This window comes from Bos indicus, chromosome 11 (genome assembly GCF_029378745.1).
Source record: "Bos indicus isolate NIAB-ARS_2022 breed Sahiwal x Tharparkar chromosome 11, NIAB-ARS_B.indTharparkar_mat_pri_1.0, whole genome shotgun sequence".
Taxonomy (NCBI): Eukaryota; Metazoa; Chordata; class Mammalia; order Artiodactyla; family Bovidae; genus Bos; species Bos indicus.
This window is the reverse complement of record NC_091770.1, coordinates 72,489,674-72,517,443: the sequence shown is the minus strand read 5'-3', so window position 1 is coordinate 72,517,443 and position 27,770 is coordinate 72,489,674. Positions and strand designations below refer to the sequence as shown.

General features: G+C 46.9%; 1 protein-coding gene across 2 annotated transcripts in view; it reads left to right on the top strand.

The window, feature by feature from the left end:
* Positions 1-27,770, top strand: part of DPYSL5 (dihydropyrimidinase like 5) — an 89,353-nt gene that overhangs the window by 52,350 nt on the left and 9,233 nt on the right. For both annotated transcript variants that reach the window (XM_070798984.1, XM_070798985.1), the window contains 9 exons: positions 9,779-9,937; positions 12,016-12,195; positions 13,009-13,077; positions 15,252-15,296; positions 17,134-17,209; positions 18,095-18,251; positions 23,642-23,783; positions 25,155-25,297; positions 26,857-27,064. In XM_070798984.1, coding sequence (XP_070655085.1) covers positions 9,779-9,937; positions 12,016-12,195; positions 13,009-13,077; positions 15,252-15,296; positions 17,134-17,209; positions 18,095-18,251; positions 23,642-23,783; positions 25,155-25,297; positions 26,857-27,064 — 1,179 coding nt within the window. The remainder of the gene's footprint in view (positions 1-9,778; positions 9,938-12,015; positions 12,196-13,008; positions 13,078-15,251; positions 15,297-17,133; positions 17,210-18,094; positions 18,252-23,641; positions 23,784-25,154; positions 25,298-26,856; positions 27,065-27,770) is intronic.

The following is a 27,770-nucleotide window of genomic DNA, read 5'->3' as shown; positions in this document are numbered from 1 at the left end:
TTATAGAGTCATTTTGAGGACCAAATAAGAGAATAAATATTAAGAACATTGCACAGAGCAGGCTGTCAGTAAATGTTCATTTCACTCCTGAAAGTGAGTTCAGCCCAGGTGCTACCTGCCACAAGGGTCCAATGGCTTCTGTGGGAGGGGGGTCACCTTGTGCTACTGGGCTGCTTCTGTGTGCCTGGGACATGTGAATCTGTTGAGCCTGGGGAATTAACACAATTCATTTCAGGGTTTAAAGGGCCTGTCTTACCTATGGAAATGTGTGTCGTTTCATGATGAAAACCATGCATGTTTTTACATTTCTCCCACCATTTGGTATTATTTCCGATTACAAAGTGAGAGAAAATGTTATGGCTGATGTATATAATTCCCTATTTCTGGTCTATTTTAAGTATAGCCTCTGGGAGACCCTGAATCTGCGGTGGGATTGCTCCAGGCTATGAGGCTCTGCCCTTAGTTGCTATTGGTTGGTACCAGATCTATTCGCCATGTTACCCAAGAGTATGAGATTTGGAGTAAAAATACCTAGATCCCAGTCTTGTTTCATCTCTCAAAAACTGAGATGGTGGAAACATCTGTCCAACCCAGTGTTTGTGAAGATTAGGTGAGGGCAGCCTTTACTGTGCAAGTGACTCTCCTCGTGCACCTCTTGGGGGCGACATTGCAATCTTGGTCTGCATCCCTCCGTGAGAGTTTCTCTGGGTCTAGTTTCTTCCGAAAGTTTCCATGGTGGGGATTACTCTCTTGCTGCCTGGGGTCCCTCCAGGTATGAGAATCCCAGAGCCGAGGAAGCATCTTTCTCTACCGGGTCCTCTGAAATTAGCCTTTCCAGACTCAGCCGGAGCTTCTGCCGCCAGCCCTGGAGAGGGCCAGCACCTCTTTGTCTTACGAAAGGAATTTGCAACAGAAGGGAAAGGGGAGCAATGCACAGCCTCCTGACCGGTGCCTGACCCAGCTGCTCCCCGCAGCGCAGCGATCAGGTCTGTTCTTTATTGATGGGGCTGAAGGGAGGAGGGGATGTGGGATTTCACACTGAATCTTGGAACTTTCTCTCAGCAGGCCTGTTCTTGCTTGCAGCTTGTTGTGTTTTGTGCGCCCAGGGCCTATCTGTGCAGCAGGAGCCAGGCCGGCTTAAATCGGGTATGCCCACTGTCCTTGAGACCTGCAAATTACCCTGCTCTGCTCGCCCTGGGAGGGGGGCCTGAGTTTCCTGCGAGGGTGTCTTAACTTCTAGGGCAGCTCACCTCCGCTTGAAGCCAGTGAACCAGGAAGATGCTTGCTTTGGTGACAGGGTTTTCTTGGCTTCCATAACCCCATGCCAGCCTGCCCTTCCTCCTCCCTCTTGGCTCTCCTCCCCATCGTCTTGTCTTTGTCTAACTCCTCTCCTCTGTGGTCGCCTCTCGGGATCCTATCCTAGATTGCCTTCTCCTCTTCCCCACCTTCTCTCCCCAGGTGATCTGTTACTGATGACTCCCATGTCTGCAGCTACATCTTAGGCACCTCTGCGCACCTGCCTGAAACTCAGCACATCCACCACAACCCCACTTCTCTACTGGGAACCCTCCTTCCGGGAATGGCACCCCCATCGTCCCAAGCCAGAGAGCACTTGCTCAAGACCACAGGACTTCTCAGACCCAGGTCTGCCAGGCTCCAGAGTTCAGGCCTCTCCCACCAGAACCTCCCACCTCCACACACTATCAGCGAATAGAAACATATCTTGAACAAATGCAAAAATTCAAATGTCACTCTCGGCCCCAACCTGACTCTGCTCTGGGACCCCTCCCTGGTTTTGGCTGTGCTAGACCTCACCTGGACCCCTTTGTCGGCCGTCCCTGGCCCCTGGGTGCCCACTCCCTTGGCAATCCCAGCCTGATTTCTCTGTCCCTGCTCCTGACTTCAAAGAACTGGCCCCTGAACATGGCATGTTCAGTTCAGCCCTCTCTTGTTGATTCTGTAGTGCATCTTCCATATGCTTTCTTTACCTCCATCTTGGCTCAGACCAACACTTCTCATTTTCCCAGAACTTTCCCTCTGTTTTGCTAAGTCTGGGACCGGGCCTGGGCACCCTCAGCTCCCCTCCATGTCACCTCGGGTCACCTCCTCCTCTATCTACCTCCCTCTAGAACGGATGGGGAGAGACATGCTTCCCAGTCTAATAGAAGTGCAACCCTCAGTTTCTTCACTTGAACAATGGGGATAATACATGTATTTCACAGGACTGTTGTGAAAAACAAGCACAGAGCGTGTGCTCAGTGGATATTGGTTATTAGCGATTTTCACCTCTGCTCCAGTGTCTCAGTCAGCTCTACCTTAAGATGTCTAAAAACTCTCCTCTGTCCTAAATTTGGTGGCTCCTCTCCTGATACTGTTTTTTCAGCATACAGTCATTAAACCTCCCCTGTTATTTACATCACATCCTCTTCTGTCATTAAACCTAGTTGCTGCTTCTTCCTAGAAATGGGTTTCACATATGACCTTCATCCCAATCCCCAAGTTGAAATTCATCATCAAAGCACTGCAGTTGAGTTTGCACTGTATAGTCAGAGTCACGTTATGGAGTCTTTTTCACGTTCTCTCTCTGCCTAGAAGCCTGTCGTGCCGACAGACATGTCCAAGGATGGGGTTGACCAGAGTCCTGTCTGTAAATGTGCTCCTAAACCCCCACGCTCCCGAAGCCCCTCATCACCACCACCTCCACAACACACTTTGCTGACCTATGGAATCCAAGGTCACCAAGGCCCACCCACTTTGGTCATAATCAGTGCTGCCTCAACCAAACCAGCCAGGTCTTTTCTCTGTCCTCCAGCGGTGTCCCCGGGTCTGTCCACATCATTTCCTGCCCCAGAGGGTCACGTCCTGCCCGCTTCCTGCCTTAAGCCTTCCCATCCTGCTGTGTCCTTCCCCTCCCCTTGTCTTTTGTTGAACTTGATGATGCTGTCACCATTGAGGAAAGTTATCTTGTGCTGCTTTGTACTCTTGTTATTTTGAAGTCATTTCTATTAGAAATGAACCTTTTTGTCCGGTTTGCTAACTGTACTTGTATTTCTCACATAAGCATCTTAAGGTATATTTCTCACTTCTTCTGGAGCATCTGATACACTTAACATGGTGTGCACATTTGTGTTACCCAGAAATTATGCTTAGTGTTCACTCATATTTACTCATATTTACTGGGCTCCTACTATGTGTGGGTACCGTCCTTGGTGCTTTACACACATTATCTCATTTAATTCTCATAGTAACCCCACAAGCGGTATATTATTACTCCATTTTACCAATGAGGAAAATGAAGCTCAAAGAGATTAAATAACTTGCCCAAGATTTTATAACTATAAGTGATGGAGCTAAGATATAAACCTAGATCTGTCTGGTTCTTGTCACTCTACCATTTTGCCTCTTAATATAGCAATAATGTGCTTTTAAATGGCAGGCAGATTAAGTGTGGGAAAATGTTCTTTTCCCAAAGTATATTGCAGGTTGAATGTTGCCTGTCTCCTCTGCTGAAAATTCAAAGAATGAAGGGTGAGTTTTAGATATGGTAATGCTGTGAGAGCACAGCAAGGTCAGGAGGTGGGACCGTGCCTTGGATGAGACAATAGAGGCTGGGACCCGGAAGGTAGGAGTAAACAGTAAAAGGAAGCTTAGAAGTGCAATTCATTATAAATGTGCAATTTAGAGAAAACCAGTCAGCTGCAGAATGAACTCAACTGGTCAATAAAAGGCCTGGGAGCTGTGTGCAGCCGGAGGAACAATCATGCGTTCCTTGGTATCTGGGAGAAAAGGTGTTTCTGGGGAGGGTTTATGTTGTCTTGTTTGTTTTTCAGAGAAAAGGAGCATTTGATAAAAAGTGTTGGGGAGACTCTAAGACAGAAGGGGACTTCCCTAGTGGTCCAGTGGTTAAGACTCTGCACTTCCACTGTAAAGCACGTGGGTTCGATCTCTGGTTGGGGAATAGGGTGCAACCAAAAAAGATAAAAATAAATTAAAAAAAAAATAAGAGGGTGGAGGCAGTGTCAGCATTCCAGTGGCCTGGCAGGGAGTTATGGCAGAAAGAGTCATGGTCCTGAGCCCTCAACGTGAGCTGGATGAATTGACAGTAAAGCCAACATAAACTTGTTAAAAGCATGATCTCCCTAGATCACGTCAGTGTAACTGATAAAAACGTGGGACTCCTCATTCAAAAATTAAGAATTTCAAGACGACAGCAGGGATTAAACCAGGACAGAGCCCTTCTAAATGCAGGGCACTGTGGGGCTGCACAAGCCATATACCCATGGAGCTGGCTTTGGCTGGTGGGTGTATGTTTCAGGATGAGAAAGGTGTTTACTGAGTGCCAGGCATGGTTCTAAGCACCATCATACATCATCTCATTTGACAAAACGCTCAGGTCCTTCTTTTGAGCGTCTCTCAAATCCCAAGGAGCGCTGCTGCTTAAGAGCTGGCTTTCCAGAGGGCCTGTAAGCAGTCAACAGATATCTGAAGATGAAGGAAGTTATTCAGCACAAGGGAGAAACCACTGAGCTGGTTATTTCTTTTCTCTGTACTTGAAGCAAATATGAGTAAAAGATGGAAGATAATTTCAATGTGAAAAGAAAAGGAAACAGTTCAGCAATTCCAAGAGAAGCAGATCCATTTGAACAAGTGATGACTTTCTCAGTCATGTTAAGAAATGTTAAAATGTTTGCACTGGACTTAGTTTACAAAGCATATACAAACACTTGTTATTTGGGAAACTTCCCCGGTGGTCCAGTGGTTGAGAATCCGCCTAGCAATGCAGGGGATACAGGTTTGATCCCTGGTCAGGAAGCTAAGATCCCACATGTCTTAGGGCAAGTAAGACCATGCAGCCAAAAAAAAATTGTTATTTGATTCTCAGTGCAGGATTGTTCCCTCTGTGAAATTTGAGTTGCCCTTAATCTGTACATCTAGGTAGTAGCAGATCTAGCTCTTCTGATTCCAATAACCTCCCCCAAACACCCCCCCTTTTCTGAGCATCAGTGTGAAAAAATGACCCAGGAAGTCCTTCCCTCATTCCTAATGAAAAACCCCACAGATAAGCTCAGGCCCAAGTGCCTTCTCAACATCATGGTACCAAGTTTGTGTCTTGACCTGTTGGTTCTTGGCCTGGGAGTTAGAGAATCAAACTTTTTCCTTTGAGGTGCAGAGTGGAGGGGTAGAGAAAAAAAAGAAAAACATTGTTACTGGGAACTCAGCAATATGTGACTACACCTGCAGCAACATAGGAAATGCTACAGAGTGACCCTCCAGGTTTGTCCTGACAAAATCAGGAAAGGCCAAGGCACTATTCTTTCCAACTCTGTGATATCAGCAAATAAATTACATATGAAATTTCTTTTCAACTTGCTGAGCAGGTCCACAGTCAGTACAAAGACCCCCGAGTGCCCACAGTGGTCTGCCCACAGTGGTCTGTAACTTCTGAAGCGTAAAAATGACATTTATAACAACAGGTTTAGGTTGAGTTCAGTATGAGTTCCTGCCAAGTGTATGCCTGGGAACTGTATCATAAAATGGATCACTATTACGTAGACTGGTTTTCCTTAGGGGGCAAGTGGAAGTGACATGACTGGGCATCAAATCAATCCAGATTTACCCAGCAGTATGTCATCAATATCAAAAATAAAATAATGGCAACCCTTTGAAGTAAAATTCTGTTTCATGTCCTGCCAAATGGATGTAATGATGCTGTGTCTGCTGGTTAAACAAATGGTCCTAAAGTCCATATTAACTCAGTAGTGAGAGATGTCAGGTCTACATTCACAATAGAAAGGAATGCCACATGCACAGTGGGGAATGCTTGGTTGGAAAGTAGTTTATGTCAAAAAAAAAAAAAAAACCCAAGGGCTTGGGTTGATAAGTGGGCCATTCTGGTCAGCCACCAGGTTCCAGGAGGCCCTGCTGAGTTAGCTGTTCCATGGTTGAGTCTGGCATGATTGGAGATGCTCATGTGTTGGGAAGGAGCAGTTCTACTTCCTGGCAGCATATACCCTGAATGCAGGGACTGCCCTGGTGTGGGTGAGGATGCGCCAGGACTATGCATAGCAATGTCCCTGAACTCAGAAATGAATACATGCCCGGAGGAGTGTTCATACAGTGAATTAATTAAAGTAAATGAAATATCTGTACTTAAATCAATCTTAAAGATGTCAAATTTAAAAAGCAAGTTGCAAAAGAACATGGAAGTTATAAAACCATTTGTGTACCTTTTTTTAATTTGCAAAGCAAATACAGTGAAAGTGCAAAACGGATGGGAGAAGTTTATATCAACCTCAGGGTTGAGGGATGGAAATTTTAAGATGAAGAGCTCTTATTATATTGAAAATATTTTCCTTCATTTTTTAATTAAAAAATATGTAAGGTAAATACGGTAAAAAGTTAACGTCTGTTAAATCTGAGTAATGGGTTCATGGGTATGTGTTGTATTATGTTCTGTACTTTTACTGTATGGTTGAAATGTTTCATACCTTTAAAAGAAAGTATTTTAAGCACATAAACATGGCTGACTAAATTTCAAATGGCTTTAGTTTCCCTCAGATTTATTTTTATGTATATTATGAAAGTAATATAGTCTAAGAGAGAAATTTCAGAAAATTAGAAAAAAAATAAATTACTCAGAATCTCATCATCCAAAAACAGTCATTGTTAATGTGTTGGTATATTTCCTTCCATTTTGTCTCTTTGTGTGGGTGTGTGTATTCAAACACACTTCTAAAGCCTCTTGGGTACACACATTGAATGCTGCCTTTTCACTCGTTATAGCATCACCCCTGTTCCCTGTTGAGACTTAGCCTCCATGAACATCATTTCTACCGATTTCTAAAGATCTTTCACAGCTTCCTTTTCTTGCATAAACACAGTTCTGAACATTCAGCAGTCACACAGTCACATTGCCTTTTGATGATGGTAAACATCATCCTTCTGAAAGCCTCCGGAACAGGATTGGGTCACGCTCTGCTGTTGATTTCTATAAGGCTGTTTTGTGTGGGATGACAGTAGAAAGGTCTGTCACATCTGTGATACCACATTCCCGTGAAAACTGAGCTTGTCGGCATTCATTCCGTGGGTGGGAGCTGTGCATATTTTAGAAGCCAGCTCTGTGTGTATCTTGCCTGGGAGGAAACCAGCGCTTTTGCATCCAGCATCTGCTCTGGGCTCCAAACCTGCAGCTGGAGGAATGTTTACTCCTGTTAAGCTCGCTTTGAGGCCTGGGGTAACAGCAGTAATGACTATTCCAGTTATTTATGTGTCCTTTGCAGCTGATAGTTGCTCTCACATCCATTGCCACCTGACCTTCTCTGAACCCCCAGAGGTAAGGCACAGAGCAGAGTAGACACACAGGATTACAACCAGTAAATGTGATAGTCAGGACCACTGTTGGATGCTTCTGACTCCTTCCAGAACACTTGTCAGTTACTATCCTTGGACCCAGGCAAGAGGAGTCTCTGCCATGAGTTCTGGACTCCAGGTGACCTCCAGGCCCAGAGCCCACTGTACCAAAATCCTGGACTATACTCTGGGGCCCTGGAATCCACTGACAAAGGGTCTTAGCACTGCCAGGGCCTGTATTAGCCTGTATCTGTCTGCTTGGAGGCCAGACCCCCACTGTGTGCACACCAAGCCCCAGGGCAGCATCTTGCAGGGGTGAGCAGAGCTTAGATCTGCAGCTGCAGGACGGATCTAGGGTTGGGGGGTGTGGGCTGGAGGCAGACGCAGAGGCTGGTGGCCAACATCTCCTGCAGTGTATCTCAGAACTGCAAGGACTCTGAGAATTGCGAACTCAGGCCTAGCCTTCTCAGTCATTATGAAGTTGTATCTGTTACAGTAGGTGCCTAGAATATATTCTATATAACAGTTTGTTAGCTTGATCTGAGCCAACCTGGAGATTCAACAGGTAGATCTTTTCCACTCTCAGAAACCCACAGATATTAAGAACTGTCTTGGCTCTCTTATTCCACTGTGCTGTTTCCAGGTTCCCTTCTTCTTGACGCAAGGCCACAGATGGACGAGGGAGTGCAAAGGAAAACAATCTAGAACCCCAGAAGAAGTAAAACAATTTAGTGTGTAAAATCCCAATACACCAGACACCCCCATGTCCACACATAAAAGCAAGAAATGCATTTCAGGACAAAATAGACTACAGCCACCTGCTACAAGGGTGAATCAGCCTGGCACCATCCAGCCAAATCCGAAATAGAAGCCAGCTAGTAAAGCTACAATCTGGTGCTCTTCCCCTTCCTTCATCTCTCTGCCTCCCACATCACGGGTCCTACGTGTGAACCGAAGAACTAGCACCCTCTGTTGGTTACTTCAAGTTATGAAAGAAGTCAGGCCAGGACAACAGGGCGACAAGTCTCACCCACCCAGCCAGGGTCTGCATGGAAAATCAGTGTTGCAAGAGTTTTCATTTTAATTGTTTGTTGGCCACTGAACTAATTTTTTTCAGTTCCTTATTACCCAGCAATATTTCTGATTTGTGATGAAGGATTTAACTGAATAGAGAAGCATGAAATCCTCAAGACAGTTTCATTGTGCTGATTTCCTCCCATACAGAAAACAGAGATAAACAACTAAATTCTGAATAATTACTCACACATATTAGGACAAAACTTTACAAAGTGATACTTCTCTTGACTTTCACAGCCATCCAACGAGGTAAAGACGCTGCATCAAAATATTTTTTAAATGATAGGGATAATGTTAGTCGCTCAGTCGTGTCCAACTCTTTGCAGCCCCATGGACTGTAGCCCGCCAGGCTCCTCTGTCCGTGGGATTCTCAAGGCAAGAATACTGGAGTGGATTACATTCCCTTCTCCAGGGGATCTTCCCGACCCAGGGATCAAACCCTGGGTAATTTTTCACTGATAAATCAGACAGGGACCTAAAATGCTATTGCAAACAAGTCAAATGGAAATAATGTTCTTGGAAAAACTAAAAACAAAGATAACAATTTGAAAATGTCTATAAAAACTTTGACCAGAATTGCTTAATGAAATGTGAGAGAATAAAACAAAACAATATATTCAAATTAATATTTTATTCATTATGGTTTACATATATATCTGTAACTAAAATAATATTATAACTTCATTATGGTTTACATATATATCTGTAACTATATACAGATATACATGTAATATTTTATATATATAAAATATTACAAATAATATTTTAAAATTACCTCATCTATATATTCAGGGCTTCGTTTGTGGCTCACCTGGTAAAGAATCCACCCACAATGCCGGAGACCTGGGTTCAATCCCTGGGTTGGGAAGATCCCCTGGAGAAGGGAAAGGCTACCCACTCCAGTATTCTGCCCTGGAGAATTCCATGGACAGTATAGTCCATGGGGTCGCAAAGAGTCGGAGGCGAATGAGCAACTTTCACTTCACTTCACTCATATATTCAAGTTGGTCGGAAATCATTTGGGGGGAATTGTCTCATTGGGAAATAGAGGCTGAGGAAACACACTAAGTGGTTTTTCCAAAGCACCGAGCCACAACCCAAAATGAGGAAGAAGCAGCTTTGTGTGTTGGATCCACAGTAATGACGAAGGTTATACACTGGCTCCTGTGTGTGACCCAGGAACTCCAGCCCCTCGCAGTTTCCCGAACACTGCTGCACTTGGACCCCCTGCCTCCTATGTGGGAGAGTCAGTGGTTGTCCTGAATATCCACCTGAGGACCCAGTGTCTCCCCATGCAGCGACCCACATGTGGGTAGAAATGTAACCGGATGGCTTTTCCCGTCTCCCTCAGGCAGCACTCGTTGGAGGCACCACCATGATCATCGGCCATGTCCTGCCTGACAAGGAGACCTCCCTTGTGGAAGCCTACGAGAAGTGCCGGGGTCTGGCCGACCCCAAGGTTTGCTGTGACTATGCCCTCCACGTGGGGATCACCTGGTGGGCTCCCAAGGTAACAGTGCTGGGTGGAACCCTGAAAGGAGAACCAGTGCTCTTGTTGGCGGAGGGGCCATTTAGTGGGTGACGCTGTGGGTGACCAGCTGACACTGTGGCCAGCTGTGGGTGACGCTCTCCTACAGTGAGGAATGTCCCTCCCACCAGCATCCTAACTCCCCCAAATGCTAAAACAAAAAACACTTAAGATTCTATGTGGCAGGTGCTGTCTTGCTTAATTTAAAGAGCCAGTTTTCCAGCACATACACAGGGAGCACCAGCTCCTTGCTCTGACCACCAGGCTATCAGCGTGTCCTGACGCTTTACATTAGGTACCACTGGCACAGAAGGGGTCGCTGCTGAGTAGTGGGGTCAGCCCCCAGGGTCGAATCATTTTGTGCTGGAAGTTAACAGCACTGAGGTCTCAGAACAGAGGGTCCTGTCCTGGCTCAGTGCCGCCTGGTAAGAATGGATCTTACCATCTTACCCAGAAAGAATGGGTGCTTCTTTCCTGCTGGGCCCCAGCTCCTGTTCTAAACGCCCTGAGGCCATCTCCCACTGGGCCCTGTCTCAGTTCAGCCTCTGTGCCCCTGGCTATCCTGGCCTCCCGTTGCCCAGGCTCCAGGGCCAGAGTCTAAGCCCTGCTCCCTGGCTTCCCACTATCTTGTTCTTCCTGAAAACAAATTCACAGGCATTTAGACTTTGCTTCACTTCTGGAGTTGTTACTGCTTATTGCCCCCGGGAAGCAGCCCGAATATTCATTCTTTCATCAAGTGTTCATTAATCACCATGTGCCAGTACTTGAGTGGGTGCCCTGGGATCTTAAAAATAAACAAGCATTGAGAGATTTTACAAAGTTCTCCAGCTGGGGACCCTGACCTAAAGAGCCTGACTCCCTTCTGAGCTGGTAACTAAAAGCCTGACTGCACTTCTGCCCTCGAGTACAAGCCTTGATTGTGAGATTCACCCAGTCTCACTCATTACTTCCAAAAGGGTGCTCACGAAAGGCCGCAGAGCCACCCAGCTCCCACATGAAGACTCCCCTCCTGGTACCGGGCAGAAGATGCCATCTATTCCTAATGCCAGCCATCCCTTATTTTAGATGGAGGTTTTGTCCAATTCGGACACCCTCCTGGGTGGGTAACCCCCTCCTACCCTGAGCCTCTCTCCCTTCCCTCCCCCATCAAGGGACTGGAATCGAGGATCCACTCAGATCCTCAACATTGAGGCCAAGCCAGTCATCCCTAACTCCCCAGAGATTGTGGCGACTTTCATGTATCTAGAATTTTAAATTCTTTTCTATGGTAATCAAAATTTTTTTCTAATTATAGATTTTAAAAATAGAAAAGAAAGGAAGCCCATAATCCAGTCACCCCCAATACAATGACCATTGCTATTCTAGCTCATTTCTTTCTGGTCTTTTCCATACCTGCTTTTTACATAGTAACTCTTTTGCTTTAAGGATGAGCATTTTCGATTTGGCTGCATGGTCTTCATGACCATCAATGCCATGGCCACTCAGTGTTCTGTCAAGTAGATGAATCACAATTTATTTACCTACTGTCAGACCAGTGTTTCTTCCATTTTTTTCCCTAGTATAAATAGTATTGGGATCAATCTCTGTATTCACATAGCTTTATTTCATGTTTGGTTTTGTCCCTAAATTAGATTTTTCCCTAGGTCTCTGGATTTTTAGTATTAGTATGCCTTCTCTGTAACACCCCTTCCATTATGGGGATGGAGGGAACTGACCAAGCTATGAAAGTCATTAGTGCATTTACCAACAAGGCTGATTTGGAGACAGAAATATAGACAGGCTTATGTGATTCGAGAAACATGCCCAGATAGTGTTTCTATATTTGTAGCATGCTGGACCATTTTCAAAGCACTTCCGTGTCCATTTGCTCATCTGACCTCACAGCAGCCTGGGGAGTGGGAGGAGAGTGACATACTATGAGGTTACGGGTGGTCACGCGGCAACTCCATCCACTGAGCTACCTCTCTCCTCCATGCTGGGCCAGCCTCGGCCGGCCAGCCTCTGGATAATCTGTACCAGGTCTGTACCAGGTAACACTGCCTTTACGTTTTGCCCTGCAGGTGAAAGTGGAAATGGAGACCCTGGTGAGGGAGAAGGGAGTCAACTCGTTTCAGATGTTCATGACCTACAAGGACTTGTATATGCTTCGGGACAGCGAGCTGTACCAAGTGTTTCACGCTTGCAAGGATATTGGAGCTATCGCCCGAGTCCATGCTGAAAATGGGGAGCTCGTGGCTGAGGCAAGGCAGTAGAGAATATTGGGCAAGAGGGGGCGGGCACCAATTCTCAGAGGGATTCTTGACCACCTGTGACCCATCCTACAGGGTTCAGATAAGACAAATTCTAAAAGAAATTCTAAAAGAAAGTGTGAGATGTTAACACCCCAGATGATGGATCTTTGCCCCTAAATCCAAACTTTTCTAGTGTCTGTAAAAAAACAAATCTTCCTTTGTAGTTCAAAAGGGTTTCTAAGTCTTGAATGATGATATCTTCATTCTAATATGATATTTAAATTCCATTACCACAAGGAATGCAGAGCATCTCTAAGAAATGAGATGTGACATTAAAATAAGAATAAATAAGAGTCAGCCTTCCACTTTCCTGGACCTCCTCAGAGGTGCAGAGGTATTAGAGAGATCTTCTCACTGGGACCAAGACAGACAAGCCCCTTTTTACTCCTGGATCTTAATAAAGACACTTGGGGTAAAGGCTAATCTAGGCATTTCTAGAAGCTGGAGATTTAACTAGATTTCCAGTGAGGAAATTCTGATTTTTCAGATCAATAAAGAGTGCATGTCTTTAGTGTCCCAGGCCTGTTGGCTGGTGACTGAACTGTATTTCTAAGAGGAAAAAAATATTTTCAACCATTATGAAGTGAGTCTCAGGGGAGCCCTGTATTAATCCTGCCCTTTTTAGACGATGAGGATTACAGAAGTGAGAAAAGCAGCAAGCCTATTGGCATGGGCTGGGCTGAGCATACTTTATAGTCCCTTGGGTTATGTTTTTTGTATCTCTCTCATTCTCTCGATTTTCTTTCTTTTGCTATTATTCAGGGAGCAAAGGAAGCACTAGACTTGGGTATCACAGGCCCAGAAGGCATTGAGATCAGCCGTCCAGAGGAGGTGAGAAAGACGTCTGCATTCTTTGTCAACGTCCTTCCTATAGATTCACAGAATCTTTAGGATGCATGAGACATCTGTGAATACAGGTTGTCTGGTATTGCTTTCTCCATGGGTGAAATTCCCATCTGGAAGCTTCCCAAGGAGCAGCCTCCTCCATACTACAGCTGGGACTTCACTGGTGGCTCAGATGGTAAATAATCTGCCTGCAATGTGGGAGACCTGGGTTCCATCCCTGGGTCGGGAAGATCCCCTGGAGAAGGGAATGGCAACTCAGTCCAATATTCTTGCCTGGAGAATTCCATGGACAGAGGAGCCTACCAGGCTACAGTCCATTGGGTCGCCAAGAGTCAGACAGGAGTGTGCAGCTAATACTACTACCCTACTACACTGCTACTATGCTTCAGCTGACCAGGCCTTGAACTTCTGTGGGGAAGACCACTTTGGAGAAACAGACCCACCTGGGTTGGGTCTGATTTCAAGGATCTGAGGGAGGCCATGTGAGCATGTGAGGGGTTGCAGTGGCCAAAATTAAATTGGGAGAGAAAAGACAGACTGACAGAGGCTTCAGATGCTAGAAGAAACTCCAGGCTGTAAGCCAGTGAATCCGCATTTGGGGGCTGAGATCCCTTTGAGTGTCTGAGGAAAACTCTGGACTGTTCCCACTAGAAACAAGAGGCACATGTGTGTGCTCTCTCCCTCTTTTCCTGTTCATCGCAAAGAATGGTAACTAACGCCTGCCCCTCCTCTGCCCTCTGATTTTACCCTCTCGTGGTTTTGCAGGATGTTGACACAAATGCCCTCCAGTGCCCATTTTCTGAAGAATTTGACTCTGGAGGATCACATTAGATAAATAATGCATTCTTGCCCTATGGCCCTGTTCAGATATCCCCCACCACTGGTGAGGAGAAAGCTATTTTCTGTTTCTTCAAAGCCTTAAATGCAGAGTGGTGCTTGGATGCCCATGAAGAATTGATGGGGAAGCCTTGAGGGATGAAGAGCTGGAGACAGGATGTAATGGTTCTACCATCTGACAGAAACTAAGTCAGCTTATACTGGGTCAGCCCTGTATAAGCCTTACTCCTGCCCTGGGTCTGTCCCTGTCTGTCAGAGCCCTTGAATGTAGCTCCAGTCTGGGCACCTCAGAGCTGGTAGAGAAAGACACACCAACTTCAATAAAGACAATGCACTGAGAGTGCCCGTGAGAACAGGGGTGGGTGGGTGATGGGCACAGGACTGCACTTTGTGGAGTTCTACCAGGAGAGGAGCAAGGCACTGACTGTAGTGGTAGTAAAAGCAAGAATTACCACCACCATCATCTACTGATTAAAGGGGAACATCTGGGGAGATTTTGCTCCCCAGGGACATTTGGTGATGTCCAGAGTTATTTTGTTGTTCAGTCACTCAGTCATGTCCGACTCTTTGCGACCCCATGGACTGCAGCACACCATGCTTCCCTGTCCTACACCATCTCCCAGAGCTTGTTCAAACTCCTGTCCATCGAGTCGGTGATGCCATCCAACCATCTCAACCTCTGTTGTTCCCTTCTCCTCCTGCCTTCACTCTTTCCCAGTATCATGGTCTCTTCCAGTGAGTCGGCTCTTTGCATCAGATGGCCAAAGTACTGGAGCTTCAGATATTTTGGGTTGTCCCAACTCAGGGGGAGGATGTTAATGGCATCTAGTAGGTAGAGGTGGCGGCTGCTGCTGAAGAGCCCACAATGTCCATTCAGCCTCCACCACAAAGAATTACCTCACACAAAATGTCAATAGTGTCAAGGTTCAGAAATCCTGATCTAGGCTAATTTCCAGCTTGAAATCAGTGTTGCTCCTTTGCTACAGTTCTGAGATGGCTGTGGAGAGAAGGCACCAGAAACCAGGGGAGGTGTTTTTGTTTGCTCTTGTTTTATTGCCTTTGAATTAAGCCCTGAGTAGCATCCAGGGAAGACACACCTGGAACACTAAGTCCTGGGATGCTCTTGAGGTGAACAGAGGTGTCTGGAACTTGGTGCCCCTGCTCAGGGTTTCCTCCCAGGCCAGTGTCTGTGGGTGCACTTGGCCCCTCCGGCTCTGAGTCAGACATTCCAGCACTTTCTACAGGGTGGGGTATCAGGCAGAGGTAAGCTTGCTTGGGGAGATGATGAAGTTTGTTTTCTTCCTGTCCTCTGTTCCTAACAGCTGGAAGCAGAAGCCACTCACCGAGTTATCACCATTGCAAACAGAGTAAGTAGACCCCAGATCACTCTCAGCCCATTTTCAACTCTGGGGTCAGAAACCAGCCTGGATGGTGGAGTCCCAATCTGCTCTGGGTGCTAGCACCAGGTCTGGCTCACAGGACCCCAAATGAACATCATTTGCTAAATGAACATTGTTATTCCCACAGCCATGATAGGAGTGCTCCTTGCCACTGGCTGTCTGTTCCACCCCACTGAGCTTACTGACATCTGGTTCATTGCTCAAGTGGAAACAACTCCCAAGGAAGGCGAGGCAAGGTGGGGACCACAGAGCCTCACGGCAACTGGAATCTGTTTCTTCTAGAGGAATAAAAATTTTTACTTAGAGAATCACAATTCAGACCTCTAGCTCTGGGCCATTCGTGATTTTTTTCTTGGTACAGTTCAGGGTAAGGGGGCACTGATGCAGTGTCATGGTGAGAGCAAGCAAGAGACGTGACAAGCTTGATCAAAGACAAGCTTCTGGTCACATGCCAGTCAATCAACCATTCCAAGAGACTGTTTCATTATCTAAAATTGGAGTGAGGGTATCACCCACTCCTTACAGGATGGTTGTGAGCATCAAACAAATCATGGAAGGAAAAGCACTTTATACACAATAGAACACTGTATCAAGGTCATTTCCCCTCCTGAACTGTCACTAGAGGGTTCCCTTTGCTCAGATAATCCAAACTACCTTCTCTAAAACACTAGTTTTCTAAGTGCAGTCTCTGGACTAGCTGCTTCCACATTGTTTGTTAGAAATAGGAACTCAGAAACACAAATGCTCAGGCTTGTCCAGACCCACTGAATCAGAAACTGGGGGTGACGCCCAGCAATCTGTGTTTTAACAAGCCCACTAATGATTTTAATAGGCACTAACACTTGAGAACTTCTCCTCTGGAAAGACCTGGGCTACCTTGAAGGCCATGAGCAGAGGGTGAAGGGTGTGGTGTTAGGGACACCAGGGGAACACAGAGGTCAGAGGTCCAGTTGGTCTCAGAACTAGTCAGGAAACTTGTACCAAGCACATCAAATGTCAGGCCAGTTCCTAAATTCTCTATCCTCCTAATTTGATAAGAAGGCACTAGAATAACATTTGGGAAGTTTTCCATTAGCCCTTTATAAGTCTAGAAGCTGGACAAGGACATCATTTTATTGTTATAACAATAATTATGCTAGCAATTACTTCCTGATGGAAACTTACCCCAGAGTAAGGAAAGATCTGAACAACAAAAGGGCAATTCCTCCTTTTTTTAGCTCAAACATATTCCCAAAGAAGTGAAACCATGGACCATGGTTGCACAGTTCAGTAGAGGAAAAGTTAATCAGAGTTATAATCCAGTGTCCATTTGCAAGACTGGTCCTGTCTGATGTAGACTGAACCCTGAACCTCTTGTGTAACATTTCTTCTCTGGGGTAGAGTACATTCTATCTGCTGATAGAGCAGCCTTCACATGGCAGGCATCATAATTTTAGATATGGGACATAATACACAACTGTACCTAGGTCTTCACATTCATGAACAGGAAAAAATCCCTCATTTTAAGTTGTAAATAGTCTTGGTGTTGGCTGGTAGAAAATGTGAGGTTCAGCACTTGACATCTTACCCAGATATTCCCACTGTGGGCTCTGGTGCCAGGCACCACCTGTCCCCTCCTTGTTTTGTGGGGTTCCCCTAGCCTGCAGCTGCCAGGCCTGCATTCTGTGCAGAAGACTGTCAGCCTAAGGAGGGTGCAGAGCGATGCAGGGGGAAGTGCTGGCGCCAGGACTAATCCTGTCTGGTCATCTTGATGCTTGTTATGGGGTTGATGCTCTCTCCTTCCCACCATGTTTCCTGTGTTTAGACTCACTGTCCCATCTATCTGGTCAACGTGTCCAGCATCTCAGCCGGTGATGTTATTGCAGCTGCTAAGATGCAAGGTGAGTTAGTAGGGTGGGCTGGGCAGTTAGCCCTTGTGCGAGGGGTGCCCAGCAGCTTCATGCACTTTCCCTTCTGGCTCCTGAGGCCAGGCCCTGAGACTGCCCTGCCCTTCTCTTTCCTGCTGTCTTCCTGCCCAGGCCTGGGGTTGGCCCCTTAGAATAAGGGTTTTCCTCTGCACATTTGTATGCATAACAGCTTTACAGAAGTGTCTGTCACCTCTCCTCAGATTGATAAAAATTTTTCAAGTTTTTTAATCAACTCATGAATTGGTTTTGTTTTGTTTTTTTTTTTTGGTCTCTTGGGTTTTGCTAGTGGTTGCCTTGGTAACCAACATAAAATCCTGGATGAGTTACAGCGGACATTTCAGGGGGAAATGCCTATGTAGTCCTTGGAGAAATGACAGTGTCGGAGCTGGACATCCCCTTCAGGAACCCAGTGTACCAGCCCTAGGACACCTGTGTGTCTGAGCACCTGGCCACGCCTGAAGGCTTTGTCCATGCTTGTACTCCCAGCCTGGCTTGGGGTGCCAGTGGGGGCCTGATAACAAGCATAAAAGATCACAGTCACGAACCTGGGGATATAAATTAGGGCCTTCCAGCCCTCCCGCCACACTGCCTTCCGCATCTCGCCTCCTACCTCTCCTCTAGCTAGACCTCCTCCAGGGTCTCACCTGTGCTGTGGACCCAGCCTTCCGCCTCTGTCTCCTGGGACGCGGGAGCACTCTGGCCTTGACCGCAGCTGGGGTCTCCAATGCCCAGCCGAGCTCAGGCTAGTCCCTTCCTTTCTGACTTCAGCTCCTTCCCCTGCCCAGTGAGAGGCTCCGACCAATGCTCCCCCAGGTTCACTGGCCTCCTGGTGATGGTCAGACTCCCCTCTTCTTGCAGGGAAGGTTGTGCTGGCTGAGACCACCACTGCACACGCCACGCTCACGGGCTTACACTACTACCACCAGGACTGGTCCCACGCAGCCGCCTACGTCACGGTGCCTCCCCTGAGACTGGACACCAACACATCAACCTACCTCATGAGCCTGCTGGCCAAGTAAGGCACCTCAGCTGGACCACGATGCAGCCTTGTGTCACAATTCGGGCCATGCTGGGCATTTGTAGACCTTTAAGGTGATATCGTAGAGGCCCCCAGTCTGACCTAAGTTCGATTTCCTTGTGTCCAAAGGAAGAGTTTTGCTTGTGTTGCCTTCTCCAAAGCTCCTGCTGTGCCATGGTGCTCCTATGACTACCTGATTGGGAGTGAGAGCTTCTGAGGAGATAAGTAAAGAGCGTATATAAAACTGGGCTGCTAAGTTGCTTTAGTTGTGTCCGACTCTGTGCGACCCCATGGACGGCGGCCCACCAGGCTCCCCTGTCCCTGGGATTCTCCAGGCAAGAACACTGGAGTGGGTTGCCATTTCCTTCTCCAATGCATGAAAGTGAAAAGTGAAAGGGAAGTCGCTCAGTCGTGTCCGACTCCCAGCGACCCCCTGGACTGCAGCCTATCAGGCTCCTCCATCCATGGGATTTTCCAGGCAAGAGTACTGGAGAGGGGTGCCATTGCCTTCTCCGATATAAAACTGTGAACAGTAGCTATTCAGAATTTCAAAGGACCTTGCTCTCATACACTGAAGACCACTGGGGAGCTGTAGGATGTAGACTCTGACTTATCTGAGAATATTTGTGGATCTTTTTCTTTTTTACCTTCACCTACCCCTCTCATTGTTTCCCACGTGATTTACTCTCATTGTGTGTCCCTCCCTCTGTGTTGCTCCCTCCTTTCTTTCCTCTTTTCCTTTTTCTTCCACACCTTCTCCCTCTTTCTTCTTAACCTCTTCCTCCAGACCTTCTTTTCTCCAGTTCCTGTTTTTCCAAAACGCTTTTCCCATTCAATCTGAATCTAGATAATATGCTTCAATGGATAGTCTGATTCTGGTGGGACACAAACACGGAAAGATTTTGTTTGGTTCCAGTGAGTGACGTGAAGTTGCTCGGTCGTGTCCAACTCTTTGCGACACCATGGACTGTGGCCTATCAGGCTCTGAGGAGCCTCTCAGTCCATGGAATTTTCCAGGCAAGAGTACTGGAGTGGGTTGTCATTTCCTTCTCCAGTACTGGCTTGCAAATTCTTGCCTCTAGTAACCCTTCAGTTCAGTTCAGTTCAGTTCAGTCGCTCAGTCGTGTCCGACTCTTTGCGACCCCATGAACTGCAGCACTCCAGGCCTCCCTGTCCATCACCAACTCCCGGAGTTCACTCAAACTCAAGTCCATCAGGTCAGTGATGCCATCCAGCCATCTTATCCTCTGTCGTCCCCTTCTCCTCCTGCCCCCAATCCCTCCCAGCATCAGGGTTTAGGTAATGGTAAAACCCATTGCTTTTTCTTCCCTTTTGGTTATTAAAGTCCAGTTCAGTTTAAAAGTCAGTCTCCTCTCCTCCCAACTCTCAGCTTGGGGAATTTGGTGGGCATTAGGATTAAAGGGGTGGGGACACTGGTCCACACCCAAGCACGGCCTGTACCCCTGTACTAACTGATGCTGCTTCTTCTCTGGAAGAAAGTTGACTGGCTTCTGGGGCCCTCCTTGTGCAGGGTATGTGCCCAGATAAGGGCTCTCTTGAGCCACTCTCATGCCATCCTCTGACACAGGAGATGGAGTCCAGCTTGACTTCTCCTTTTAAACAAAAATTATTTCTTTGGCTCTGCTGGGTCTTAGTTGCAGCACTCGGGATCTTTGATCTTCCTTGCAGCATGTGGTATCTTTACTGGGACCTGGGATCCTGACCAGGGATCGAACCCAGGCCCCCTGCTGTGGAAATGCAATGTTTTAGTCACTGGACCATCAGGGGAGTCCCCATCTTTACCTCCTCTAACCTGCCCCTTCCCAGCTTCCCTGTGAACAAGAACCTGGGCCTGCAGCTTAAGCCCCATCACCTTTTGCAGAGTCTGGGCCCAGAGGAAGCTCAAGCAGCTTTGCCGCTCCTTCTGATGGGATTACAGGCTGCCCCACCCCCATGACCTGACTCTCCTCATTCAGAGGCTCAGGCGGGCCCACCCACCCATCTTCCAAGCAGGTGCCTGCTCCTGTCACCTCTGATCTCCATAGGTGAACTTCTTCAAATGTCTCCTCTTGACTCTGAGGTAGACTAGTTGGGGGAGAGGGAAAGTACCATTCAACTCATGAAAACAGGAAGAAGGGCAAGACCACAGGACCCTCCATTTTACCAAACACCTCAGTCGCCCTCCCTGTTTTCTGCTTTTATAGACGTGGGGATGGTGATACACTTCTGCTAGGATGATGGTGGGGAGTGTTGAGGGAAGTGACCAGCCCCAGTTGGAGGTGGCTGTCATTAGATAATGGGGCATTTATCTCATCCATGTCCTTAGTTTTCAGTCTTGGTTGGTTGACTAACAGCTGGAAAATTTCCACTCAACATCTTGCTCTCTTAACAACCTAAAGAGCACTGTGCTGCTGCTAAGTCACTTCAGTCGTGTCCGACTCTGTGCGACCCCATAGATGGCAGCCCACCAGGCTCCACGGTCTCTGGGATTCTCCAGGCAAGAACACTGGAGTGGGTTGCCATTTCCTTCTCCAATGCATGAAAGTGAAAAGGGAAAGTGAAGTCGCTCAGTCATGTCTGACTCTTCGCAACCCCATGGGCTGCAGCCCACCAGGCTCCTCTGTCCATGTGATTTTCCAGGCAACAGTACTGGAGTGGGGTGCCATTGCCTTCTCTGAAAGAGCACTATGGGGTTTTCCAAATGTGACTGGAGTGCAGGTGGTAGGGTCCTGGGGCCACAGTGGCCCCTGGAGGGGTAGGATATGTTGTGGCACAGTGGCAGTAATTATAATCTGTCCCATAAATTGCTAAGATTCTGAGCAGTGGCAGCTCTGAGAGTTTTAACCAATTTGAGAGAGTAAAGGGAGAAATGGTAGATCAGCTCTTACTTTTAAAAATGCTTGTTTGGGGGAAAAACCAGCTTCCTTTTCACTATTATCAACACAACAAAAACAAACCAGTATCAAGAACCCATGATAATAGTTTTGGCTCCTTTCCAAGGTCAAAGAACTCTTTCGAAATACCTCACAAGCAAATTTACGGAAAGAACAAAAAGGTAATGAATTCCCCAACCCACCCAAATTACAGTGCCCAAACCCACACGACTTTAAACAAGCAGAAGAAGAAAAGTATTATTAATTGAATAATTTCAAGTTTTTATTTCTAGCTTATTTTTTCAAATTTATTTAAATTATTCAACTAAATTCTATTCATTTAAACAGAATTATAATTTCATGTGAATACTTATGAGAATAGTTTGAATCTCTTTTTTAATCAGTGCATATTGTAAACTTGTATAATTTTATAGAATTTGGAGCATATTTTTAACATTTTTAGGAATTCATGATTACTGTAATTTTGCTTTTATGACATTTTAGTGATAATTGGTGTTATGCAAAGTACTTGATAGAAAACCCACGCACTAATTAATGTATTTCTATAAGAAAATATGAGCTGCTTTATAATGATCTATTTTAGGATATGATCTCTTCGGGTATATCAGGGTAAAAAGTACAATCTGTAGATGTCAGGATTTGTCCTTTATTTAAAATCTGACTTCTTAAAGAGACCAGAAACTCTTTCATTTGAACTTACATATTTTTAAAGCGGGTTTCCCTGGTGGCTCAGATGGTAAAGAATCTACCTGCAATGTGGGAGACCTGGGTTCGATCCCTGGGTTGGAAGATCCCCTGGAGGAGGGCATGGCAACCCACTCCAGTATTCTTGCCTGGAGAATCCCCATGGGCAGAGGAGCCTGGCGGGCTTCAGTCCATCCGGTCACAAAGAGTCGGATACAACTCAAAGAGTCAGAGCAACTAAGCACAGGACAGCACATCTTTAAAGTACTTAACAAAAGTTAGTGATGTTTTAAAGAGTAGGGATGGGTGTGTCATATCTCCCAGATTCCTGGCAGCACTGGGGGTCCCCAAAAGCCCTTCTGGAATGTGCCCCCCTCATTCACTCCTGCCTAGCGAACACTTACTCGTGTGTGGGCCTTTTAAGAAAGGCGAGGGCTCAGTTAGACTTGTCAGTTAAAGCATGGGGTCCATGGATCCTCAGCCCCTGACTCTAATGAGCATTTTCTGATCTGAACCCCACCCAGGGGTCTGGAGAACGCCTGAGAAAGAGTGAAAACTGAAGATTCTGTTCATCGCTGGCAGGTTCTCTGGGTCTGGGGGAGGTGGGGGGTCTCTGGGAACACAACCCTCTGCTCAGTGGAGGACCCCCTCCTGCAGTCTCTCGGGGGGCCACAGCAGCATCTTTGGCACCAGAAGCTGCCAGCCCTGCCACGGAGGAGCTAAGTCATGTCCCTGTGGATTTTGCCAAGAATAGTAGTCATTTGGGGAAAGCCCTGCCAGGCCCCTAGTGGAGGCAGCCCCATGTGCAGCCTGACCCTGAACGTCTGAGAGCCTTAAGAATATGCCTCCTCACCAAGCCAAATAATGCCTTCTGCGCAAAGATTCCCCTCTGAGGATCGCATCTCAGTTGGCCCACATGCACACACAAGGCTTGGTAACTCCTCCAAGTTAAACTAGACTCCAGGGCCCCTGCTGTGCTGTCCCCTCTCCCACCAGGCCCCTCCCTGCCCTCTTAGGGTGTTTCCTCCTCAGGCTGTCCTGGCCTGGGCAATGGAGGCATCCCTCCCCGCACCTCTGAGGCCTACAGAGATCTCTGAACGTGGGCCAGCCATGGGCCAGCCATCTGCCTGTCTCCTCAGGCAGAGGGTCTGCCACCATGTGAACTCTCACCGACATAAGTCTCCACCCCAAGTTCTGAGCTGGCCCAGGAGCCCCTCAAGAGCCCGGCATGCCTCACCCACCACAGCCTCAGCAACCATCTGAGGACCATGGTCACGGATGGCAGTGGCGATGACCCACTGCCATGTCATTGCTGGCTCATCAAACCAGGCTTCTCTTCTATCTTGTCCATCCTCTTCCCACAAAGCTTAACATAGAACTTGAGTATTTTACCAAGCACGTGCTTGTTGCCAGCAGGGCCAGGTGGGGGTTGAGCAGGGACATGAGAGGGAGTTTGTATATGTTTTGGGGAAGTAAAACTACCTCCACCCTCTCACTTTAAACTCTTTTAAGTTCAATTTTTCTCTGTTCGTTCTCTTAACTCTTAAAGTCAACATCCCAAAGACTACTCTCGATGTCTTCTATGACCCTGGCATTCTGTGCCATGGTTAGCACATATCCCCATTCTGCAGATGTGTAAACTGAGGTTCTCACAGATTAACTCATTAGAGGTCATACAGCTCTGAAGTATCAGAGTGGAGACTGAAACCAGCTTTGCCAGGTTCCCAAGCAAAGGCTTTTTCCCTGTCCTCACCCTCTGGGACCCTGGCCTCCCCTCCCCTTACTAGTCATGTCCTTCTCTTTACCCAGTGATACTTTGAACATTGTGGCGTCAGATCACCGGCCTTTCACCACGAAGCAGAAAGCTATGGGCAAGGAGGACTTCACTAAGATCCCCCACGGTGTGACCGGGGTTCAGGACCGCATGAGCGTCATCTGGGAGAGAGGCGTGGTACGTTCCCAGGACCCCACCCGGCGCTGGGCCGCAGAAGAATTTTCACACTTTAGGAGGGCTGGGTCAACTACTGCTCTTGTTTCACTCAAAAACAAAACAGAAAAGGTCTTTTTTATTTTCCTGATCAGAAAAGTAAGAAGTCCTAGCATGACAATTTGGAAAATACAGAAAAGTACTAGAAAAAAACATAATTCCATACTGAGAAATTATTAATATTTTGGTATATTTCTTCCTAAGCTCTATGCATGCAGCATACATTATTTTAATTACTGGGTTTATCTTTTTTTTTCATATAACAGTGTATTTTGAGTGCCTTCCTATATCAGTAAAAGTTCTTTAAAAACATCTTTGTTAATAACTAAACAAGATTTCCTCCCATGGAAGCACCATATTCAGTTACGGCTTCCCTGGTGTTTGGAACTTTCAACTGCTTCAAATTTTTGCATTTAGCAATAACACTGCACAGAATTTCTTTGTTCATGAGTGTATGTCAGCATTTCTAATTGTTTCCTGAGGACAGATTCCTAGAAATGGATTTCTGGGCCAGGGGATGTGAACTTTCTTTAAGGATCTTGGTATCTTTCGTCCAATAGTAAAGACAGAGACTGGAATTCATTTGAATACCACCTGTTCTGCCCCTGAAAAATAAGTAATTTGGTCTTGACCTATCACAGATTAGATGCAGTTTTAGGGGATGAGCCTGAAGAAATTTGAAATACACAAGGCTAAGCCACCAGCTCAGGGAAGACCCTGAGGCAGCTCAGGAATCCCTTTTTAAATTTATTTATTTGGCTTTGCTGAGTCTTAGTTGCAGCACGTGGGATCTTTCATTGTGGCTCACAGATTTCTCTTTAGTTGGGGTGGACAGTCTCATTTGCTCAGCAGCATGTGGGATCTTAGTTCTCCAACCAAGGATTAAACTCATGTCCCGTGCATTGGAAGGCGATTCTTAACACCTAGACCACCTACAAGTTCTAGGAATCCCTTTTGAAGAATGTCCATGATGCACTCATGGGTGGGGCTATAAGATGCCTTTCCAGCACAGAATATATGTCCTTTCATGGATTTAGGAAAGCTCCCAATTTATCCATAGTGAGCACATGAGTAGACCTGGTTTTACAAACAGGAGGTAGATTTGCCCCAAGAAAGCCACCATTTGGAAGAAGGGCCCACCCACCACTGTTACAAAAAGGAGAGAGGAGGAAATGAGCACATGGGAACCGAGCCATGCAGATTGTCTCATCCGAGATGATGCCCATGGCATTGTCCAGCACCAGTATTCGGACCAACTAAAAGCTCACAACAGTGACGGGGTGTGAGGCACACACACAGGACCTTGGTTGACCTGAGCCTTTGGCCATGTTTCAGGTTGGAGGAAAGATGGATGAGAACCGTTTTGTGGCCGTTACCAGTTCCAACGCAGCCAAGATTCTCAACCTGTATCCCCGAAAGGGCCGCATCATCCCTGGAGCTGATGCCGATGTGGTGGTGTGGGACCCCGAAGCCACCAAGTAAAGCCTGCTACTTGTCTCCAGGGCTGGGGGATGGGGTTTTTAAGGACCTTGTGTTACAGAACTCCAAAGCATCATCTTTGCCCTACTTCTAGCATAGAGCAGGATGTCCCTGAGATGTGTTCAGTTCAACAAATGCTTGAGGGTTTGCCATGGTCCAAGCACTAGGGATGCAACAGTGAACAAGAAGGTCTGAAGACTTGCCGCAGGGCAAGCTCCATGTGCACAGCTTTACAGTTTTTCACAGCTGCATCACATCAATGATCTCATGTGCTTATCTCAGCCCTGAGAAGCACTCAAGGCTGGAGTTCTTACTTCCATTTTACTATTGAAAAAACTTGGAAAAGGAAATGGCAACCCACTCTAGTATTCTCGCCATGAGAATTCCATGAACAGAGGAGCCTGGTGGGCGACAGTCCATGGGATCACAAAGAGTCAGACACAATTGAGTATCACTCACTGAAGAAACTAAGAGCAGAGAGTAGAGGGACTCCCCAATCACATAGCTAATAAGAGGCTGAACCAGACAGATGTCCTGACACTCAGTTCCAGACTCTTCCACCAAGCCTCTGCTTCCCTCGTTGAGAGCGTGCATTCTCTCGAGCACAGCACTTGACACCCACAGTATTTATGAATACAACTTGAGTGAATAAATGAAATGCATCAGGAATTATCAAGCTGCAGGATACAAGGCATCATGTTTACTCAGAGGTTTGACCAGGGGAGATGGGAATTGTTTTCTAATACTAAACTTTATTCAGTCACTCAACAATATCTGTTAAGTGCTACCATTTGCCAAGCACTTTTCTAGACACACAAGCTAACAGTGAACAAGACAAAAATGTGCTGGGATTTTGAAGGTAAAAAGTTGAACTGCAGAAAAAGTTCTCCCTGTGCACCACCGCCCAGCCCCTTGCCCAAATCCCTGTCCTGCTTCTCCATTAGGGCACTTGAGAAGTCAGATTCTGCATCCAGCCTGGGGCTGGTCCCTGTTGCTCTTGTGGGTGTGGCTGTTAGTGATTGCTATTGGCAGAAAGACCCTTAGAGTGTAGGCCAGTATGTTAGTCAGCTAGGGTGCTCCCATAACAAAATAGGAGGAGGCTTGAACAATAGAAATTCATTTTCTCACAGTCCTGGAGGCTAGAAGTCCAAGATCAAGGTGTCAGCAGGGCTGATTTCATTCTGAGACCCTTGGTTTATAGAGGTCATCTCTTCCCTGTGTCTCTACATGGCACTGCCTCTGTGTGTGCACTTCTGGCATCTCGATTTCCTCTTATAAAGACACCCATTTGATTGGATTAGGGCCCACCTGTATGACCTCATTTTACTTTAATTAGTTCTTTAAAGGCCTTATCTCTGAATATAGTCACGTTCTGAGGTACTGGGGACTGGGACTTCAACAGATAACTTTGTGGTGACATAATTCATTCTAGCCTTTGGGAGTCCTTCCTTTCCACTGAGCGTCATCGCCTCTTCCCCTGAGCACCTTCCCTTCCTTTGAGCTGTGACAGCTTTACCTCCTCTCATAGCGTTCTCTCCTGCCACTGCGTTCCCACCAGGACCATCTCCGCCAGCACCCAGGTGCAGGGAGGAGACTTCAACCTGTACGAGAACATGCGTTGCCATGGCGTCCCACTGGTCACCATCAGCCGAGGCCGGGTCGTGTACGAGAACGGCGTCTTCATGTGTGCTGAAGGCACCGGCAAGTTCTGTCCCCTGCGATCCTTCCCAGACACTGTCTACAAGAAACTGGTCCAGAGAGAAAAGGTATGGTGAGGGAGAGGGGAGAATACATGTGGGAAGGGGTTGAAGACCCCTGCTGGGGACTTCTTATATGACTATTGTAAATCTCAAAGATGTTCTCACTGTTTTTTCCACCAGAATCCTATTGCCTGAATAGTCACTTTGGGAACAATCAAAATAGTAGAAAAGGAGCACCTGTAACAGAGTAAAATTTACTTGGGAGGGGTCCCCAAGTCCCTTGGAGCCAGGGACACTATGAGGTGCTCACAGCTATCCTGACACCCAGGTTTCTTGTGGTCCCTCAGGGCAGGGGGCTTCTGGCTTAGTCAGGGTTATCATATTTGCACTGGAGATCCTCTTTCCCAAAACTCCCCACAGTTGCCCTGTGTCTGCTGTGGAGTGGGTGGGCTTTGCTGAGTCTCCAACACTGAAGGGATCAGGGCAGGTCTGAAATAGCTCACTGCCATGTGGGGGTAGCCTGAGGTCTTCTTTTGAGAATTTCACCCAGTCCTTGGATTCCATTAGCACTCTAGGTGTTCAGTGAAGCTTGAGGCTCCTTCCTCATCTCCAGGGATACCGAACGCTTGGGAGAGTTTCACCCAAAAGAACTGGCTCTTCCCTCACTGCTCTGGGATTGACTGTCCAGACTTATCTTTGAGGACTGCCCTGGCCTTCCTGTGTGCCATCTCAGCTGCTGCGCTCATGCGGCGTGGCAGAAAGTGAAGAACTA